Consider the following 21,828-nt stretch of genomic DNA (forward strand, 5'->3'; position numbering starts at 1 on the left):
TCCTTTTGCCGGGTTTAGCTTTTGCTCGTTCGAGTTTAACAACCGAGCCCGCAGGGGCGGCTCCTGGCCGCGGCTTTTCGTTCCTTTTGCCGGGTTTAGCTTTTGCTCGTTCGAGTTTAACAACCGAGCCCGCAGGGGCGGCTCCTGGCCGCGGCTTTTCGTTCCTTTTGCCGGGTTTAGCTTTTGTTCGTTCGAGTTTAACAACCGAGCCCGCAGGGGCGGCTCCTGGCCGCGGCGCGGCGCTGCGGGCGGAGGCCGGCGCCGCTCGCTGCCCGCCGCCGCCCGGCCGGGGCTGACGTGTCGCTGCGCCATGGCGGCGGCCTGGGAGGAGATCCGGCAGCTGGCGGCCGATTTCCAGCGGGCGCAGTTCGCCGAGGTAGCCCACAGGTGAGCCGGCACCGCCGCCTGCCGCCCCTTCCCCGGCGGCCCCCGGTGCGCGCACCCCGCGGGGCCCGGCCCGCCCGCTCCGCTGCCGTTCCCTGTGCCGCTGCTGGAGCTCCGCGTCCCCTGTGGGACCCCAGAGCACGGGAAGGCCCAGGGAAACGACTGAGTGTTTCACCCCTCGGTCTGCTTGACTAGTTGAGAGAACTTGCTGGGAAAACGTTGCCCAGAAGTTGTTTTTGTTAGAGAAAAATGAATCCGAAATGCGCAGAAGTAAATCAAAAGCGCACAGAAGTGTCATAGGCACGAATTCTTTAACTACAGGCGTTCCAAACTCACTAGCAGGAGCGCTGTCACAGCTGACAGGGCTGATAGCTGTCCAGGAGCCGAGTAAAAGTGTTGAGATAACCTGCTCGAGTGAAGCCATATGGATGATTTGGTGGGTGGTAAGCAGGATACAGACATTAATTTCTTTGCCTGAAAAAGTATATTCGCAAAGAGCTGCAAGCAATCTTCATTGTACTTCCTGTGTTTAGTGTATTTGAAACTTTAAAGGTAAACTTAGCAAGTACTTCCTTAGAATTAACCGCTGACTCCTTCTGCTTCTGAAAGATTGTCAGAACGGAACTGTATAGAAATTGTCACAAAGCTGATCGCAGAAAAGCAGCTGGAAGTAGTGCACACGCTTGATGGCAAGGAGTATGTCACTCCAGCACAGATTAGTAAGGAGATTCGTGATGAGCTTCATGTTTCTGGTGGTAAGTGTGGCATTTTCCTTCTTCCTTTGGATTTGGAAGTTAATTTTGAAGTCTACAGAAAGAATTTGACAGCTTTCAGTACCCTTAATCTTTCAGAAAAGGTCAGTTTGATTGATCCACACATTAATTCATCTGCTGCTCTTTTATTTTCAGATCTGTGTCAAGTTTTTAGATAAGCATTTCAAGATATACTATTTGGTTTATTTTTTACCCATGTGGAATATCTGACATAAAAATTCTATAAAAATCCTTTTTGAAGGAAATTTGGCGTTTTAATGCAGTTTAGTACTAAACTGTATTAGGCCAAGATGTTTGGCCTTGTCTTGGAATTTCAAAGTTATTCTCCTCTCACACCATTAGTGATAATAGTATTTGTAAGTTGTCATTGAGAAGTTCTTTTGATTTTGCCAATGTGAAGAGCCACTTGTATTGGAAGGTACGACTTAGATATATCTAAGGAAGCAAGTAAGGAAGTTCAGATAGCTTTTTGTCAATGGCTTTAATGAGCAGGCAGTGTATTGTACTTTGAGTTATTCTTAAGGATTAATTTCACAGTGTCATATGTTTAAAAAATTAACTTCTTATTATGTCCATACAGATTAGCCATTTTCTGACTGTTACCACAGGTTTGCCTCAGTTTGTGTTTTGCCATGGTGTATCATACTAGTGGGACAGCTTGGACTGAATTAAAATTTGCTGGGCTTTTTGTTAGTAGCATCATTCAAAAGTAGAAAGTTTTAGCAATCTCTAGGCACTCATGGATTAGTTTAATTGGTCTACAGAAAAAGAAATTTTATGCATAATGATCTGTACTTTATTCTAAATCTGTTCAAATATGTTTCATGTACTAAAAGTGTGTTTTAATTTTTCTTGAAGGTCGAGTTAACATTGTTGATTTACAACAGGTAACATTAGTAATAAAAACTTTATACTTCTTTCTTTTCTTCACTATGTATAGTGTGAATATGGAGTCCATTAGTTATACTCCAGCTAAATTATTTTGTTAAAGCAGAACAAATTTTATGAAGAGCTGGTAGCTCATGTCCAGGTAGTCCAGATTACTTAATCTGTCCATTTATTGCTTTATTGAAACCTCTCTACTTAGTGATAATCTAGGACTCCTGAAATCACTACTGATATATGCTGTTTTTGTTTATGAACTCTTTCTTTGTAAACTAAGGAGGGCAGAGAGAAAATAAATATGTTATCCATTTAAATTTAAAGGTGCAGGAGCATGCATAATTAACTTTGCATGCCTCTTTGAATCTACCCTCTTCCTTCATTATTCTTTGTCTCCACTAATCTTTGTCCTGCAGTAGTCTTCTTCTGGCTAATTTTTCCTTCAGGCTTGAACAAAATTACTTGGAAACAGAAAACCTTTCTGAAACCCAGTTTCCTATTTTATCTTACTGCTTTCTGGGTTTTTTTTTTAATTATTTAGGTTTATTTTAACCTTGTAACAGTTGCAAAGAGAGGTTTTTTCCCTAATGGATTGCTTCTTTAGTCCAAAACACAGATTAAGTGTGTTTGTATGCAGTAGTATAAAAAAATAAGAGCAGCTTTCCTCAAAACATAGGAATATGTAACTAATATCTCAATGTTTGAGAATTATTTTCAATTTAAAGTTCTGATAAGAGGTTTTGGTTTTTTTTTAGGTAATAAATGTGGACCTTCTGCACATTGAAAACAGAGCTAATGACATTGTTAAATCTGAAAAAGGTATTCAGCTTGTACTGGGACAGCTTATAAATGAGTGAGTACCTTCAGGAGAAATATGTATAATTCATACTGTGTTTATTTTTTAAAACACAGACTAAAAATAATGTCCAACTTTGTTGCTTCTGAAGTGAAATACATTTTTCTTGGCTGATCTTAGAGCTGCTACTTTTGGCAGGTGAGACCTATCTCAGCAAAACATCCAATGAATCCACGGTGTAAAGGCCCTATTGAACGTCCGTGTTCAGTGTCCTACATTTAAGAGGCTTCATTTCTCACCCAGTGTCTTTGTGTAGAGCAACCAGATCTCATTTGCTCTCTGGCTTTGCTGTCTGCCTCGGCTATTGACAAACCTTCTCCCTCTTGTTTTACCTGACAAGCCTAAGATGTTTGACCTAGTTTTTTCATGGCTTCCAGCACACTTAAAACCACTGAAGTAGTACTCTTACAGGGTTGTCCTTTTTATTGATTGAGCTTCAGGATCTGTTCTTGTCAAAGAATATGAAGTACCTGTCTCTCTTCAAATAGTTAAGACCTCTCTCACTTAGTTAAGGTGTTTCCCAATTTTCATCGACATGTTTTCCTCTTTCTCTTGCTTGAAGTTTTCATACAAGTAGATAGATGCCCCACCTTAATACTAGCTACCTGATTAGCAGGCTTTTTAAAAAAATATATACTTTTCACTTTTTACACATTTTCACTCACACTGTTCTCCTTTGTTCATTTAAATAACTTTTAGTTTATTTTTGAAAAGATGTAACAGAAAGAGGTATATTAAATGAGGTCAGTTATTCAGTATGTAATCTTGAGGCTGACTTTCAATGTCACACTTAACATGTTGTCTTCTTTTTTTCTTCTTTTTACTAAAGGAGTTATCTGGATCAATTAGCAGAAGAAATAAATGATAAACTACAGGAAACTGGCCAGGTGACAATTTCAGAACTCTGCAAGGCATACGACCTTCCAGGAGACTTCTTGATACAGGTGATGAAAGCCACCAACCTGGCAAATACAGGATTGGTTGTTCTTTCTTTATCTTTGCAATCCTTGGCCTGAAGTCACTATTTTGTACAAAATTAATACTAAGGTTAAATCCTAGTTTTTATGGTACATCTGCAAACTATACTTCAGTTTTCTGCAAAGTTTTCTGTCATTAGATACCCATATATCTGATGGAAGAAAGCATGCTTGGAGAAGCTCAATTCTTCTATTTACAGGCGTTATCCAGGCGTTTGGGCAGAATTATTCATGGACAACTAGACCAGGAAAACCATGGGGTGATTTTTACAGAAGCCTTTGTGTCCCGCCATCGAGCACGCATTCGTGGGCTCTTCACTGCGATTACTCGGTAAATTGCCATGCCTGCAACCACATATTAAAATATTTTTGCAACAAGTCTTTATGGGCCAGATTCACTTGTGATTGAAAAACAAAAGAAAGAAAAAGACCTATGGATAGATTTCCCTAAGTGTAGTTCAGTTCCTGGGACCAATTCTCAGTTACTTTAGACTCACTTGTTGGAAGTGGGGACTTTTCTTTTGAAAAACAAGGGAAGTACAACAATATACCCTATACAATATAAGTTAGTGTTTTGGCTGAAGAAAATGTTACTGTATAGTTCTTTTGTTACTTTGTGTAATATCTGTTCTCTTGTCACTCCACTGCTCCTTAGTCAGTTATATATTGATGTGGTCACTACATGTGATTAGAGATACGTTTTTCTTACTAAATCAATAACTTTGTGTCACTTCATAGGAATAGGAAAACTCAACAAAGCAGAAGTTTCCTTACAATAATTACATAGCTTTTGTGTTATCACTTCACAGAAATTCAGAATTAAACACTTGTAAGCTATTTTAAACATCAGTGTAGTACCCTGAGGCTATGTTAATCTATAGTAACCTCTGTCATTTCGGGATTGTCTACACCAGTTTCATATCATTAATTTATATTGCTTTGTTTTTCTTTTTTTTTTTTCCCGAAGGCCTACACCTGTAAGTAGCTTGATCACTCGGTATGGATTTCAAGAACATTTACTTTACTGTGAGTTTCATTCAAAATATTTTGTGTGTTTGTTAGGAAATCCATTCTTCTTTATTAAAACTGTGCTTTCAAAGAAGCTTTTTAGCACATAGCCTTAATTCTGAAATACAGAACAATGGGTTTCTCTTTAGTGTAGGAAGTATTAAACTCTTTGTGCTATCCGTAACTGAAGGGATGTTCTCTGTATGCAAAGCAATGAAAACATTTGTTGACGAGATACCTCTGGGGGCAGAATGATGCAAGAAGTACAGTACTTATTTATTCATCTCTTTCATTATTTGCCCTTAGCTACTGGCAGTTTTATCAGTGAAGCACACAAAATGGGACAGATTTTATGTAGCCAAATGGCATTAATTGCTCAGGATTTTATTTACTGACTTTTTCTGTGATCATGCAGGCTAAGCTTTTGTTATACTCTTAGTTAAATTACTTTGTATGCTGAGAGATAAAGCATATCCTTAAACTGTTTGCTTTTATTTTCCACAGTTCCTTTTCTAAATAGAAATGCATAAAGAATCCCTATTCAGCTGCTGAAATCTTTAGGCTCTACTTGTTTGTCACTTTGTATGCCCTCTCCTATCTCTCAAAAATGCTGCTTCAAGCATCATTAGTCTTCTGTGCTGCCTGACCAAGTGCTGCTGGTCTTTTAAAATCCTTTAATCTTTTTCTATCTCTTCTCATGAACCTTAATGCTTCTCTTGATTGAGTCTTTTTACTTTCAGGGCATTGCTCACTTAACTCCACTGTAGTATCTCTCTGCTTATCCTGTGTTCTCCACCACAGGCATATTCATTAAAAATTTAAATCTTAGCAGTTAAATAAAATCATATAAACACTCTACTTTTGCACGATCAATTTAAAATTTCCACCTTTTTTTTTCTTTTACGTGCCTTCCAAGTTGTCATAGATGGAAGAGAAAATCTATGAAACTGAATTATAATAATGTCTCAGTAGCCATCACATTTCAGTATTTGCTTACATCTATTTCAGATAACTCTTCCAAGTAAATCATCATGCTTTGATGATGTATAGTGTTAATTTGAGTTGAAATTCTGGTATTTTCCTGACACCAGTGAGCATCACAATAGGTAGATTGTAGACAATACTAGAAGTACTTCCAAGGGATTTATTTAGTGAGTTTGTTCATCCTTTTCTTTAGTTTTTCTTACTTTCTTTCATTAACACTGCAGTTTCTAAGTTTCAAAGAGCGTTTTATCTTTTTATTCACTGCCAGATTTTATTATGTCCATTTGCTGAGATACCATTTCCATTTCACAAATGTTGGAAACTTGAAAAAAACCTTTTAATGATGTTCCTTTTAACTTTTTATGCCTGTCACTGTTAGCAATGTGTTTAAAAGTAGTCTTCATCAATTTTCTGTCTCCTCTAGAATAAAAATGTAAGTTCAATGTAATATTTGTGTTATTTGCAAACAGCTAATTATTTAATCAATACTTGGGTTTAGACAAGATAAACGTTTTTCTGTGGTTCTTTCACATAGGTGTGCTGCAATTAATTTTAAGCTCTCATAAAAGTTACAATAAAAAGTTTAAAAAATGAGAAATTCTTAAAGGTAAAACAATAATTACAAAGCATAATGAAATCACAGATGTTATTAATTTCTGGACATTATGTTTCTGGTATAGAACTGACATTGAAGGACACTTACTATCTTTGTCAGACTTCAATGGAGACATAATAGGACCCTACAAGCTATTTGGTCACCTTTAAAAATAAATGAGAATTCATGTTAGTTCTACAGGGATCCTGTTGTTTTAAAACAAAATACTATCTAGACATAATTGTAGCAATGGTCTCTGAAATCACTGAGAGCACCTCCTATGCCCTGGACTTTTAGAACTGGCACTTGATAAAAGACAGAATTTAATTGATTTCTTAATTTCACCTCTTTTATTCTGACATCTTCTTTCTATAAAGAATAGATTTTTTTTCTTTCCCTTCATGAATATATTTTCCAATCAGTTTTTTGGAGTTCTAGGAAAGTCTTAATTATTTTTCCTAAAATCATTGAACAAAAAGAAGTTGAAATTGCAAACAGAGAGCCATTCTGTATTATCCGACAATTGCTTAGGTGGAATAGACACCTTGACTCTATTTTCTAGGGCAACTAAAATATTAGGAAGTATAAAATAATAATTTTATTTCCTGAATTGGTCTTAAAAGTTCCACTCTATTTGATGCAACTGAACCATGGCAGAACATGAATTTCTGGCTTGTTTTAAATTACATAAAGCTATATCTTGTTTAAATCAGTTTCTCTTTCTGCTGCATTTTTTTCAGTGTAAGTATTGTTCAGCTTTGCTAGTTGCAGTTGTGTTCAATAGTTGCTAGTTTATAGAAGCTCCTCTACACTGGGCATATCTGACAAAAACTATCATGATTTGCTCTGCACTGTTTCTTCTGGAACTGGGCTTTCAGGTAAACTTTCCTGGATAAGTGAGTTAAACCTCTGTGTGCTGTACTAAGCATGTTGAAGTGTTGATTGCTGCTTCTATTTAATAAGGAAGAAGCCTTGCCATGTAATACCATTTAATGTCTTGTTCCAGAGCAAAACTTGTCTTTTAATGAAATAGAAACAAACATAAACTTAGTCTTTAAAAAAGCCATCTGGCAAAGCTCTGGAAATCAGCAGAGTTAGCAGTTGATGTTACTGATTTTTTAAAATATATCTCTTGTATTACAAAAAGGCAGAAGCAGATCAAAGGAGGCTAATCAGATATTCCTATGCAACTTAAATGGATTTCAAAAATCTTATTTAGTATCGAGAAGTCTTAGGACTTTGGTGCTACCAGTTACCAATATGTTCTTTGTCAGCAGTATTTGTGAGTTTTCAAGAGGTTATTATTGGCAACTGTGTTATGCAGTTTAGGTCAAACTTTTCATGTCATTTTCTGCGTTCAGATCTTTTTTTTTTCCATTTTGGTTAACATGCAAGCAGTGAAATCAAATAGAAATTATTAATAAAATGCCAGTATATTTTACTCTTCTGTCCAGAGAGAGATTCTTCTATGTCTGCATTTTTTAAATTAAAAGCTAAAAGTGACCAGGTATATGTTCAATAAAAATGTTTTGATCCTGCCATTTTGGCTCACTGTTTGGAAACATTGTCTGATTTCCAGAGCTTTTGTGAAGAAATTCTCTCAAGTGTTAAAAATAATAGATAGAGCTTGGCAATGTTTCACTAGAACAAACACAAACTGATTGGTGGAAAGAAAGAAGAAACAATCCAGGGAAAATAATTACTATCTTTTGATTGATGGATACACTAACTTAGGAAACATTTCTTCATTTCTTTTCCTTTTGTAGCTTTGCTAGAAGAACTTGTTAATGCTGGTCGTCTAAAAGGCACCGTGGTTGGTGGGAGACAGGATAAGGCTGTGTTTGTTCCAGACATCTATTCCAGAACACAGAACAAATGGGTGGATTCCTTTTTCAAGCAGAATGGTTACTTAGGTAATTAATCTATATTCCTAGAGATAAAATAGCTTTCTAAAACTAGTGCAGGTAATTGGTCTTACCCTAATATAGCTAGTGCTTAGGGTGAAGCCTTACAAGAAGAAGTGGAAATCAATGCAGTGGCTGATACTCCTTTGCTGAAAGACCATCTTGCTCATAATGATGTCTGTTTCTTTATCACAATTTCAGCAGAGGGGACCATACTGCTAAACAGTAACTATTTCTCACAAACAATTATAAATGCTGTTTTTGTTACTGCTCTGAGGACATTGTTTAGCCTGTTCATTGTAAATTTTTCAGACCATTGTGGCTGGAGTTTCAGGCCAAATGTCCAGATTACAACCAAACTTTGCTAATAGTCCAAACATGCAGTGCTCAGGAATAATTTTTTTCCAAACTAATAGCTATAGAACTGGAATGAGTAGCACTAGTGTCCTGATTTTAATCCAGACAATTCTATCTAACTTCAAGCTGCGTGATGCTGGATTATGGTGTTTTGAAATGCCACAAGCTGTGGGAAAATGTGGATCTGAATAAAGAGAGGAATGTCCCCTTATGGTCCCAAAGGGCCAAGCCCTAATTAGCAGTTACTCTTGAAGATTGAAAAGGTTCACATTAACTTAAAATGACAGTATTGTTTCTGTGATACTGCTTGACTGTCTAGAGTGTCTGACAGTCTTTGAATGTTTTCCCCATATCTTAAGTATAAACTGCTAAATAGTTGAAAACAAAACACTGTATGTATTGTAAATATTTTTCATGCTATATTAGAATACTTTGCAAAGATATGACTGCAAATATAAACTTCATGGTATAAGAATCCAAAAAAAAAAAAAACTATTTTCTAAACTCAGATCAAAGTCACATCCATGATTTAATCTTCTATTAACAACATTTAGATGTAGCTTGTACTGAACTAAGTTTTAGGTCAGCATTTGCTTAAGGCTGCATTTACTTGTGTAAAAATATGTGTAACTCTTCATTTCCTGCTTTCAAAATAAAGGCATCCCATAAGATCTTTTATGTATATGAAAGAACTAAATAAAAGGTATCTAACTATTTTATAGAATTTGATGCATTGTCTAGACTTGGCATCCCTGACCCAGCAGGCTACATTAGAAAAAGATACAAGTCGGCACAGCTCTTATTTCTGAGAGCAGCTTGTGTTGGTCAAGAAATTGTGGATCAAGTTGAAGCCTCTGTGGAGGAAGCCATCAGCTCTGGAAACTGGATAGATGTAGCAGTAAGCAATCCTTTCAGTTGTTGTTGGATTTATTTTTTTTTTCTTACTTTTGTGTCAAATGATACTTTATTGAAACTACACATATGTGTAATGAAATTCTGTGTTGTCGAAGAAGAAAATTCAGTATAATTAAAATAACAAAAGACCATTATTTGCCTTTGATCTGAACAAAAACAGGAAGGACATACTGGCATTCAACTAACTTTCATTTAATTTCAACACTATTGCATTTGTCTGCTAGAAAGCAATATATTTCTGTTGGGCTTTTTTTTTTTTTTTTTGAGAAGATGCCTAAACTAAATGCTTACAACACTTGGTGAGCAGAGGGATCTTAGCCACTTACTTTTTCCTATGTCCTGATTTTAGGTCTTATAGCACTGCCTTTGTTGCTCTTTAAGTATTGTTCTGTGTTTGGTGTTGCTTTGTAGCTGTTGAGCTTCATTTTTAAGAAGTTGCCATGCATTTGCTCAGAGGCAACACATATTTCTAGAGCAATGTGGATTTGCCATGTTAGATTTAAAATAGTGTGAACTCTTAAATTATAGCTTAATTTGAAAGGCACAATGCTTTCTAAGTAGTTAGCAGATGTCAAAAGGCCTGTGTCTATTCTGATTATCCACTTACTAGGCTGTTGTATTTTAATTTTCTTTACCCTAGACTCTTCTGCCCAGCTCATTGTCAGTAGAAGATGTTGGGATTTTGCTCCAGCAAGTGATGAGATCTTTAAACAAAAGCTCTTCAGGTTTAGTCTTCAATGACACCATTGCAGTCAGTGAGAAATTTCTAAGCAGCTGTGCCGACCTTTTTTCTGATCTGATGCAGCAGAAAGCAGAAAAGGTACAGTAGGTTTTTTATTGGTCAAGATGTAGTGCATATTGAGAGAGTAAAGCTCATAGGACTTAGCAGTCATTGTTATGGTTTCTGTACATCTCATCTGAACTACAACTAGAGAAGAAGCAAGACAAATGAACAACAGGTTTCTATATTTAATAGGTATAATTGATATTGTGGTGCACTGAGGAAGTCCAGTCTTATGAGTTGCACTTGGAAAACATGATGTTTGATTCGTGTACTTGAAAATGGCCATATGGCTTAAACGTTTCTTCCATTGCTGTGTGTATCTTTTTGCTATGATGTGCATGTTCTTCATTTTAGGAAATTAAAAACAACCCTGTTAATTTAATCACTGAAGAAGATTTAAAACAGGCTTCTTGTTTAGAGAACCCATATGCTAATAAAAAAGACAAAAAGGATGAAAGAAGAAAAAAGGCAACAGGTAAAATATCAGTATTCAGCTTAAGCTAAAAAAAACCAAACCAAAACAAACTTGTTTTATCTTTGAAATACTCTAGTATAAAGTTAGTATATTTTTTAGTCCATTACCTGCTTCCAGTCCATTGCTTAAGATATTTAAGAAATAATCCAGCCACTTACCATTATACTCTGCATGTGCATACATCTCAGCTATGCCCATGAGAACAATTTCAGACTTAGAAATGCAGAGGAAGTACTATAAAAGTCTCTTGAGTTAGTTCAACACAAGGTAACTGTTTTTAGTAGCAAGAAATACTGTGTTCATTTATTATTTTATACAGTATGATCACATAAGTCTGAATAAAACCAGTATTAGCTCAGGGACCTCTGAACCATGTTGTATTGCACAGTATAGATAAAATTTTAGTCTCCATTTCTCAGGGGCCCAGGAAAATTAATATGTTTCTTATTATTAGTCTTGAGATGTTAATTCCAAAGTAACTTTGTCTAAATTGAGAATGAATTTTTGGGGTTTTGTTTTAAAGAATACTTGTAATTTTTTCTGAGAAAACCATGCCATAGAATTTTCTGCTTTTTTCACATGTAAGAGTTACTTGGAGATTAAGACAGTTTACTTTGAGGTATATTGTCAACCAAATTATTCCCAAACCTTACTCCATTTGTGTGGTGACTGTTCGGAATAGATTTCAGTTGAACAAACAATAAAAATGTGTGGATTTAACCCTTTGAAATCTTTCTGATTTTTAAAACCATATTCAGTCTGAAGACTGTGAATCCCAAAAACTTTATGGGGCTCTCGTGCTACTGCAGCACAGCTGAGCAATCTTATGTTGAACTCACTTCCAGAGTGTTGCTGTACTACTGAAAGTAAGAGAATTAGAGCACTGATACATCTGGCTTGATTGAATATACTCATCTGCAAAGTAGAATGTTCTACTTTTTAAAAAAAGAGCATGAGTAGGCCTGAGTTGACATGGAAATTAAACTTATTCTTACCACAAGAGATGGCAGATTTTTCTAGGCCATAGCTAAGGTAGAGAAGCATGGCTCTTTAAATGAACTATCATAATAGAAAGACTTTGGTTTCCAGCCCTCTGAGGAGTGAGACTACTGAGCCTGTACTATGTGTCTAGACAAATTCATAACCACAGGTAACATGCTGTACCATCAGCAAGCACTACCTTGAAATGTTTTATTATGGACTGTTATGTGCATTACCTAAAAACACCCCAACATAAAAATTTTATGTAATGTAATTACTGTAAGCAATCACATTTCAAATAAGTTTGTGAAAAGCACTATTTTTTTTTTTTTGGCTGTTCCTGCAAAGTAATGCTTAAAAATCCATCTATGACATGTAACAGATGCAGTTAGCTTTTTAAGTAAGAGCACTATGTCTTTGTGTTTCCTTTTCTTAAAAAATATAGTTACATAATGTATTTACTTGAAACATTAAACCATATTTAAATGGAAAAAACACCGACTTTCTCAAGGCATAGTGTACATACGTATGGCACCATGGAGTCTAAATTTCTTCCAAAGGAAAAAATAACAGAAGAGGCTGTGCAAAAGGGAACAAAGAGCAGAACAGCTTGCCTTGGTGGAGAGGGACTGTATAGCAAGTTGAGATTCTGTCTGCAGGTGCATACATTGATTGAAGGACTTCTGAACAAAGTAATTTGTTACATGTATCAGAACTGGAACATCCGGTTGCTCTGTAGTCATCTAGGAAAAGTCAAAAAAGATTGAGTGCTCTAGTTAATTGAATGTGTGCTTCCAATATTTTGTGTAAATAGGTATATTTATGTATATAGTGTAGGATTCTTTCTCTGCAAATTCACAGTTACCTTATCTAAAATAATTTTTATACACTTAGTTACTTAGCATCATTGAATAAAAATGCTAAATGCTTACTAAGATGCTATTTTCAGCTGACAGAAAATCCTCCACTACATTGTAGACTCTGGTATCTCATCTGTTTTTAGCTGAAGCAAGATACCGCTCTTTTTTTTCTTTCTTTTTTGTGCATTTTTCTTTATGTGCATTTGATATTAGTGTTCATATTTATTAATAACATTAGCTTTAACAAAGCTTTGCCTTGGTTGCTTTTTTTCTTAAGAATGAAACTTATGGCCCTGAGTGTCTGAAATATGTGTTCTAAGTTGTGTTTAGAATCAGGTTGTGGTTTTCAATCCATCATTAACAAGTAACATAGATAAATGACCATGGTATTGTAAACTTTTTAAGTGCTACAACTTTCCTGTGTACTAAGCAAGTAATTCCCCACCAGAGGGCAGTGGAAGCGTGAGAGGCGGAGGTGGTGGGAATGCCAGAGAGATAAAGATTAAGAAAACCAAGAAGAAAGGAAGAAAGGATGCTGACAGTGATGAAGAGTCACAAGGGACTGCCACAGGTTTGTCATTTTATTTTAGGCACTGTCTATTCCTATCTATTCAACATGGTTTTACTATTTGCTTTTTTTTCTACATGTCTGTTCTTCCCCCAATGTTTAGATAAGGTCAGCTAAAATGTCAAGAAAATTAGAACACTATCTAGTTAAAACTGTATTTATGGGTCTGATGTTGCTATTTAAATGAAATGGACATTAAATGTTGACTGAACAGTATAACTTAGTCTTTAAAAAAGAAATTTAAGTCAAGGAAATAATACATTTTATATTTTTTATTTTATTTTATGTAGGAAATGCTGTAGATTTGCACTTTATTTTGTAACACCTGCTGCATAGTGTGTGATAAATGAATGGCCTAAATTAACAAATCATAGCAATCAAACAGTTTTTTTCTATACAGGAATAAAATATACAGTCAAAACTAATGTTTTGATGATTTTAATATCACTCCTTATTGGTGCCTATTTCCCTACCTTCACTATTAAAAAGAGCATGAATGCTTTGCTAAGTAAAAGCCAGCATTGTTAGATTTAGAACAAACAGTGGTTGCAAATGAAGCAATTGTATTCTTTGTTTTGTTCAATGGAGAACCAGAAATGTGTGCTTCCATTTTATATGTAGGGTCCAGACTTTAAATACTGGCTGAAAAATACTTTGAAACATGATATTTGACATGTAAAGTATAGTAGTAGTAATTTTGTTTGATACTGCTCTGTCAGAGTACTGTAATTCACATATAAATGTAATTATTTTTCAGGACTACTCAGTTATTGAGTTAAGCAATGTTCAGTCGCTTTTCGTTTTTGGTGTAGGCTTTCTGTTTTGCCCTTATTGCTGCTTGTATTGCTGTATTATAATCAATAGCTTGAACCACGATCTCAAGGTAAACTCAGATGAAACCATTGAAATGTAAATAAGATCCTTTCTAAAATCTGATTTAGCCTCCCATTTCACTTGTTTATAAACGTTGTATGTCTGTTACTGCTGTGGCACAACAAGGAACATCATTGATCTCCCTACTTAAACACACAATAAGCCTGTTTTAAGGTGCATCTGGAACATGTCCTTTTCTGGTTCTCTGTCTGATCTGATTCTTATATGTAAAAATTCTACAGCCCCCAGGAAAAATTCATGTTTTGTGCAAAACCTAAATACAGATGCACTAAATCGTATGCATGTAAGTTGCTCTTCTTACTGAAACACCTTTTCTGGTTTAATTTATCATGTTTCAGATTTTATACTGTAACCTCAATAACTGTGTTTCATGGCTGTGTACCTTACTAAATGGACTTTAAAAAAATTAAAATAGCGTTGTGAAATCCTTCAAGTAAGAACACTATTCAGTTTTGGCACTTTTGATTCTACTTGATCTTGGCATTATGGTTTCAAGAGTAATGGGCTAAGCAGACTGAAAAAAAGTGTCACAAAAATGTATATCCTCATACACTACTTCAGTTGTCTATTACAGAAACTTCCAAGTGATCAAAAGAGAAATTCTGTCAGTTTTTCATATGTGTAAAATTCAACTGTCATATATAATCATCCCAGTTTTTCCAGTGTTGAAAAGCATTTCTTCTATGGTGTTTGGACTTTGAGGCTTTCCAGTGTCTTGTGCCACAGAGTAATTGCAGCAATACTAAATGGAATATTTTCTCAGTAAGTGTTGTTTATGGCCACTACAGGTAGGAGTAAGAAGCTGGAGTTCTCTTTCATGTCTCAAGAGGAAATTGAGGACGTTTTAAAGACCCGCATGCAGGATTGCCCTGAAGAGCTTATTACAGAAATTGCTGAACATCTAAGAAGGTAATTTCAATAATTTAGCTGGAGTTAGAAATTTCGTGATTCACTTCAGATGAATCTACACTTCAGTCTGTTTTCTTGCTTAGAAAAGAGGGCCTTATTGATAGATGTGAACCACAATATTCTTTTTCTGTACAGCTCCATGTTACACATCTTATGTATTAGAAAGCTGTGCTAACACAGAATGTGCTTCTGCTTAACAGTACATGGTCCTGCAAGCTCATTTTCAGCTTCATGGGTGTATTTCCACCCTCTTACACTGATCCATGCTGAGGTTTCACTTGTCCCATCTTCTGGACAGCCTTTGGTATATGTTCATGTTTCCTGGCATCTGTGTCTCTACTGGTACCCAAGAGAGCTGAGTAGTAAGTTATGTCAGCAAGCTGAGCTATGCAAAAATTACTAACATCTTCTAAAAGATGTTCCATACCAGAGTGAATGTGAATATATATGTTCAGAGAAAAAGGAACATATATTCTATATACATACAGTCTTCCTTAATAGCCAAGCTTGAATAAACCTGGAGTGCCATAGTAACTGCATCTTTAGAAATTTGTCCAGAGGCCCCTGAAGGTTTGTGAATAGCATTGCTTCAGGAAATCCTTTCTTCTTTCACCTTATTTCTATTGCGGAGTTGTGAAGAGTTCAAACCTTGGCATACATTTGCATACCATACATAGTATAACATTACAGCATCTGCCATTAAGTATATTTTAATTTTCTGATAGGGGTTTTCTCTGATTTCCATAATTTGCTTTTTGTTTATCTCACCATTCTGTAGCATTCATGTCCCCGTCATTTACTATATAATGAGGTTGTCTTCTCTGTGTCTGATATATTTGGGAAAACCTTGTACAATTTCAGACTTTGCTCAGTGTTTTCCCCTTTCTTCTTTCCTGTTTTAAGACCTTTGACAAAAACTTACCAGGAAGTTGTGCGTTCCGTTTTTACATCTTCAACATCTTCCTCTGGAGCCAACAGAAGACAGGCTATGAAGGACTTGCAGGAGGAATTCTCAAACCTGTACAACAACATTCGGTTATTTGAAAAGGGAGCAAAGCATTTCACAGGTACAAAATACATACTTTGAAAAATGATTATGCTCCTTCAAGGTTGTTAAATTTATTCCAGAATCTACATTAAAGTTCAGACAGGAGCAAGAGTTTAAAAAGGAAAGTATAGAAAGAAAAAACTAGAGATGAGTTTAGTATGCCTAGTAGTGCCTTTATGCTGAAGTGCATAGCTTTGCACAGTAATTGAAATGCATCTTCTTTATTTCATAGCCATATTCTATCTTATGTCAAGGTAACCGTGTTCTTGTCTTTCCTTCCCAAGTGTTTACATTCCTTCCAATTTTCACTGTCCTGATGGAAAAAAAGGAAAATATTAGTAAGCTCATTTTATTCTGTCAGCTGTGCCACTAATGAAAAAATTGAATACCACCTGATTCTAAGAAGCTGCTGTTAATACCTCAAAGGTTTGATACTGAAAGGAGCTGCTGCTTGAGGATAGTCTTGTCAGGTTTGTTTTGCAGGGGGTTATTTTGTAAGGTGTGACAGAAAATTTAGCATTAGGAAAATACTGTAGACATTTCCAAGATTCTCTGCTGTATTCAGCTTTCTCCTGGAATTTTCCCTGTGGAAATCTTCTAGCAGAAGGAAACACTAGCAAAACAACCTGATATTCCTGTATTTTGTAATTTATAGAATTATTTCCCATTAGTTTTTGTTCTTGGACATGTATTCTATAGCCTCTTTTTTTTTTCAAATTCTAGTATTTCAGTCTTAAAGCCCCATGGCTGTTCTTCTAATTAACTGCTTGTCCTGTAGAATTTTCCTTTGTATACTCTTGACTTGATCAATAGCAGTGGTTCAGGAGGATTGTACAGGGTTGTTTACTGCTTATACAGATACATCTTTGAAATACTAGCAATACATTAAAATGTTCTTACAGACCTGAAAGCTTTTTCACAGACATTTTTCACTGAACAACATTCCATAAGAATGTAACAGCACATGAAGGATGTTATCTTCATGTATCCATATAACTTTCTCATAGTACTCGTGGTTGATAGAGTCCATGGGTTGGAAGGTGCTGTGATGACATCATAGGAATCAGATAACTATAATAAGTTACTTTGATCACTTATTTGTTTTAACAGATGATACTCAGACTAACCTTGCCAAACACCTGTTGAAGACTCTGTGTACAGACATTACAAATCTGGTTTTCAACTTCTTGGCATCTGAGTCAATGATGACAACAGAAAATTACTCTACAATCACAAATGAGGTACAGAAATAATAGTTGCTTTCTAACGGTCTCAAGTAGATCAGTGATGTTTGTTCAATAAGTAATTGCTTCACTTGAAATATGCCTGCATCTAAAAAGATTATTAATATTACAGATTATTTCCATTCTTGTTCCATACAGGGCAGAATCAAGATTTTAGGTAAACTGCCAGAAGATACCAAAGGTCCTTTAACTAAACTGCATACTTCTCTGAATGGCAAGGTAAAAATCAAGTTCAGATTTTCTGGTTTGCTGATATAATGCTAATAAATAGCTGACACACATAGAGTAGTACATAACCACTGCAGCTGTGAAGGTTGAAGGTAAAATAATCTTCTGTATTTTTGCAAGGCAGTGAGAGAAAGTGTGTTTTTGTATCTGTGAATTTTCAGAGATGAAAAGGTGATCTTACATTTTGATTCTGATAGTCACCTTTGGCTCCTTGCTGCTGTATGGAATTCAGTGTGCCTTCTATGGGCAGGTGAGAAGAGTGAAAACTGAGCAAGACTCTCCAGTAGTTGGCGTTTCTTGTGTTTTGTTCCCAGAGTTCTTGCTTGTTCTCCCATGTATTTCTTACCTAGTAAAATTATGGATATTAAAAAAAAAACCTCAGAAGTTCAGATTATGGCAGTGTAGGCACAAGGAGAGTTATTTATTAATTTTTTTATGCAAAAGGCCATACTGATGTGTTTATTAATAAATATATATGTAAATAATTGTAGAACATGTATTCCTTTTTAATTTTATTTACATGACTAATTAATTACAGTGTGGGTTAGTATTTAAGTATATGAACTTTTGTAAGATAAACAAAGATAATTTCTAGTAAATATGTTTCTTTTTTCTTCTATAGTTCTAGTGTATTCAGTCATCTTTTGTGTGATTAATTGTGAACAATAATTAAACCTGTTTATAGTTGCAAACACAGATTAAATATTTCTAATATTTTTAATAGAGTATAGAAGATTTTCTTTCATGCCTTGACTCTGCAGTGGATATTTGTGGTGTTATGGTGAAAAAAGGAGACAAAAAGAAGGAAAGGTACCTTATTTTTTTTATTCTATGAAATGTGGCTATAGTGCTGCACAAACATGGAATGGTTAGTATGGGAGCAGTCATACTCAGTGGGTGAGAGGCAGTCCTTCTTTCCAAACCGCTTAACTGAAAAATAGAAAGTCAAGCAGTTTTAGATCCATGGTAGGAGAAGAGGAGAATTCAGATTTAGCTAATTTTGTTGGCTCGCTATTTTTCTGTAATATAAATTCCCTAGGGGTCTTTCAAAATCTGAGCTATGGCAGTGATAGTTTTTTGGTTTGTTTTTTTTTTCAATTAACGTTTTGGAATTCCATGTAAACAAATGGTCAGAGGAGAAAATTAAAATTAATTTATGTTAAGTAAGTTTTAGCATCTATGATTCAACTACTATGTGATAAAATCATATAATCATATTTTTGTTTAATATATTCTTGTTCCTTAGGCAAGTCCTGTTTCAGCATAGACAAGCTTTGATTGAACAGCTCAAAGTCACAGAAGATCCAGCTCTTGTTCTGCACCTGACATCAGTATTGTTATTTCAGTTTTCAACTCACTGCATGCTTCATGCACCAGGAAGATCAGTACCACAGATCATTAACTTCCTAAGTGGCAAGATCCCAGAGGTATTCATTTCTAGCTTTTTAAGAGGAAATTACCTTTTTTCTATGACAGAGCATGAAAGTTGTGCCTTACATTGTTTTTGTTGCATAAACCTGACCTGGATTTCATGGCTAAACATTACTTTATGTGCAGAATATACAGTTCCTCTGATCTGTACTGAATTACCAATCATTATTAGGCCTTAGAGCTGTTTTATGGTTCAGTCATTCTTGGGGAATGTTATGATCCTTACAACTGAACATTTTTACACCTTTTCTCTGATCTAGAGCATGGTTGCTTTTTAAATTTTTCCTAATCCAGTTTTAAAGAAAAATGTACCTCTTCAAGAGCAAATACATTGAAATTCTGTATTTCATACTGCTGAAACTGATGATGTTTACTAACTGCAATGCTTTCATGCTTCAATGGCTTATTGTCCTGTTTTTGCAGCACTTGCATGCACTTTCAGTTTTCTGCCTCTTTGAATGTCTCTTGGAATCCAGGTTGTCAAATACTTCATTAGAAATATATTTCTGTATCATTAACTCTCTTTACCCAATATGGGGTGATGCTATTTAAATAAATTACATCTTTAATTATAGGTCTGTCTACCTTTTATGTAACATTGATATCCCCTGGGTTTGTTCTCGTTTTTTGCCCTCAGGATCAGTATTTGCTGATAGCCAAATACCATGGATTAGTGGTGAAACAATTGACCAGCCAGACTAAGAAAACTGAACACGGAGAGAGTGACACAAAAGATAACATGGAAGAGGAGGAAGGAGCAGAAAACATTCGAAAAGAGCTCCAGGAATTAACTACCTCTATCAAAGATGTTGTTCTCAGACCTAGAAAATTTTCTGTAACAGAGGAATAAAACTGTTATTCAGTGCATTCACCTCCATGATAGAGTCAGACTTTATTTTCTTTTATACTGAAAGAAAGGGACAACAGAAAATGCTTGATAGATTTTAAATTTGGCCTCTAGCAGTTTGCAAATCACAGCCAGGGAACACAGTTGCTGGGTGATAGTAGCAAATGTAATTTTGTTACTTCTACAGCGTACTTTTAACACACATTAATGTAGACATGGCAGAACACGGTTGTGGATGCTTTGGGTACAAAATCAGTGGGTTTTTATTGGCATCCTCATGTGAAACCTCAAGAAATTATTTTTCAAATAACAGTGTATTTCTTTCCATACACACACAGGCTGATAGTTTTACTTCTCTGATTTGGATTTGTTGTGAGAAAGGATTGCATATAGACTTGTCTATCTTGATTTCAAATACTAGTTTTAAAACATACTCTGATACATAGCAGCACAGCAGCAAAGGCCTTTACTCTGGTATCATTAGTGGATGTTTTCAGTTTCTGTTCATTGGTCTGCAACAGTAAAAACAATTTGAGTATGAGTGGATATTGATAAACTTCAGGGAAGTGACCCACTACTAGTGTGAGTTTCATGAACATTCAAGTTCATGAACATCAGCACACTGATACTGTGTGATATTCTGCTAATGTCTGAAATAGCTGTTCATTTAAAACTTTTAATTCAGAAAAGGTGACTCTCTTTTGCATTGGCATTTTGGGAGCAGATAAATCCTGTTACACTTGCCATACTGTACATGCCATGTGTTTATTCAGCAGACTTCTTGATTGTTTAGTCCACTTCCCATAGCAGATAATAATATTTGCTTTCTGTCAGCTGTTGAAAGAATTTGTGGTGTTGTTTATCCTGAGTTTTTTGAAAATTATTCAGTTCATGATCTTTCTACATAAACTTCATAGACAGAAATATAGCTTCTCTCAAGTTTTTTGTGAGCCTTATTTTTACATGAACAGTACTTTATGTCTTCAGGAAAATACAAAAAATGTGAAAAACTGATTTCTTTCACTATTAATGCCATAATTCTTGTATGGCAGATATACTTCTAAATTTATTTTTAAGAGATGATTTTCAAAATAAAATCCTCAAAATATCTAAATTCTATTACTTCAGTAATACCCATTGATTTCATGTATGTAGTGTTGTGAGGGGGTTTGCATAACATCAAAGTTGAGTAATAAGAGATGAAAAACTCCTTTCACTAAAAATGTCATTCACCCATCCTTGCCAAAATTAGTGCTCAAAGAGAGCAAATTTTGTGCAGATTTTGCTCCATTCAAGTTTTCTGTTTTCAACAACTCATATTCTTGTGAGCTTAATCATAAACATATCCAAGCCTGAAATTGAAACAACTGGAAGTTAAAGAGGCCAGGTATGGAACCCCAGTAACAGAGTAACAAATGTTATGGTAATTTTGGTGATGTAAACAATATAATTTTATACATATTTAAAAGGCATTAATGTTTTACAATGTTCATGCCAATGCTGATCTTTTATCAGCCATGAGGCAAGAACAGTTTGGAATTTTAAGGCAGAAGCAAAGGTAGTTGTTTCTCTTTCCTTGGCGGGAGGTTATAACAGCTGAAAGTAAAAGACAGTGGGGAATAAAAGACAGCAAATATTCAGGTTGTTGAACTTTGTTTAAGAAATAGTTTGTATACCAGGAATAAGTTTGATTTCATGTTATTTAGCCAGAATAATTAATAAGTTCCAATAATTGAATGTAAACAATTTTATATGATGTTGAGCTCTTTTGTAAATAATATGCTATATGAAAGTCTGTATGCAAGTAAGAAATTATTTTAATAACATTAAATTATGAAGTGTTTGAAGAGCATTCTGTTGACTTCAGCAGTGTTTGATCATCTTGCAACTTGCAGCTTTCAAACAGCAATAGGTCATATGCACT

The 21,828-nt window shown here is 35.3% G+C and overlaps 1 protein-coding gene across 2 annotated transcripts; it reads left to right on the plus strand.

Moving 5' to 3' along the window:
* The first annotated feature begins 288 nt into the window (after positions 1-288).
* On the plus strand, positions 289-21,756 carry UFL1 (UFM1 specific ligase 1). Of its 2 annotated transcripts, XM_021545219.2 has the most exons (19): positions 289-387; positions 994-1,139; positions 2,016-2,044; positions 2,795-2,892; positions 3,725-3,839; positions 4,073-4,203; positions 4,840-4,898; positions 8,226-8,372; positions 9,443-9,618; positions 10,276-10,455; positions 10,774-10,894; positions 13,184-13,306; positions 14,986-15,106; positions 16,010-16,173; positions 17,265-17,395; positions 17,537-17,617; positions 18,351-18,436; positions 18,873-19,053; positions 19,695-21,756. In XM_021545219.2, the coding sequence occupies exons 1-19, from the start codon at positions 311-313 to the stop codon at positions 19,905-19,907; spliced, it is 2,379 nt and encodes a 792-aa protein (XP_021400894.1). In that variant the 5' UTR covers positions 289-310; the 3' UTR covers positions 19,908-21,756. The 2 variants fall into 2 exon arrangements, with proteins under 2 accessions (XP_021400894.1, XP_021400902.1); XM_021545227.2 differs by lacking the exons at positions 289-387; positions 2,016-2,044 and having other exon boundaries at positions 1,003-1,139.
* The last annotated feature ends 72 nt before the right edge of the window (positions 21,757-21,828 follow it).

The sequence above is a fragment of the Lonchura striata genome, chromosome 3, assembly GCF_050655825.1.
Source record: "Lonchura striata isolate lonStrDom1 chromosome 3, ASM5065582v1, whole genome shotgun sequence".
Lineage (NCBI taxonomy): Eukaryota > Metazoa > Chordata > Aves > Passeriformes > Estrildidae > Lonchura > Lonchura striata.

Excerpts from the sequence above, each read along its gene's own strand:
- UFL1 (XM_021545219.2), top strand. The coding sequence starts at position 311 with ATGGCGGCGGCCTGGGAGGAGATCCGGCAGCTGGCGGCCGATTTCCAG. Across the intron at positions 4,899-8,225 it reads TCAAGAACATTTACTTTACT|CTTTGCTAGAAGAACTTGTT; the intron begins GTGAGTTTCATT and ends TTCCTTTTGTAG. Across the intron at positions 16,174-17,264 it reads GGGAGCAAAGCATTTCACAG|ATGATACTCAGACTAACCTT; the intron begins GTACAAAATACA and ends TTGTTTTAACAG.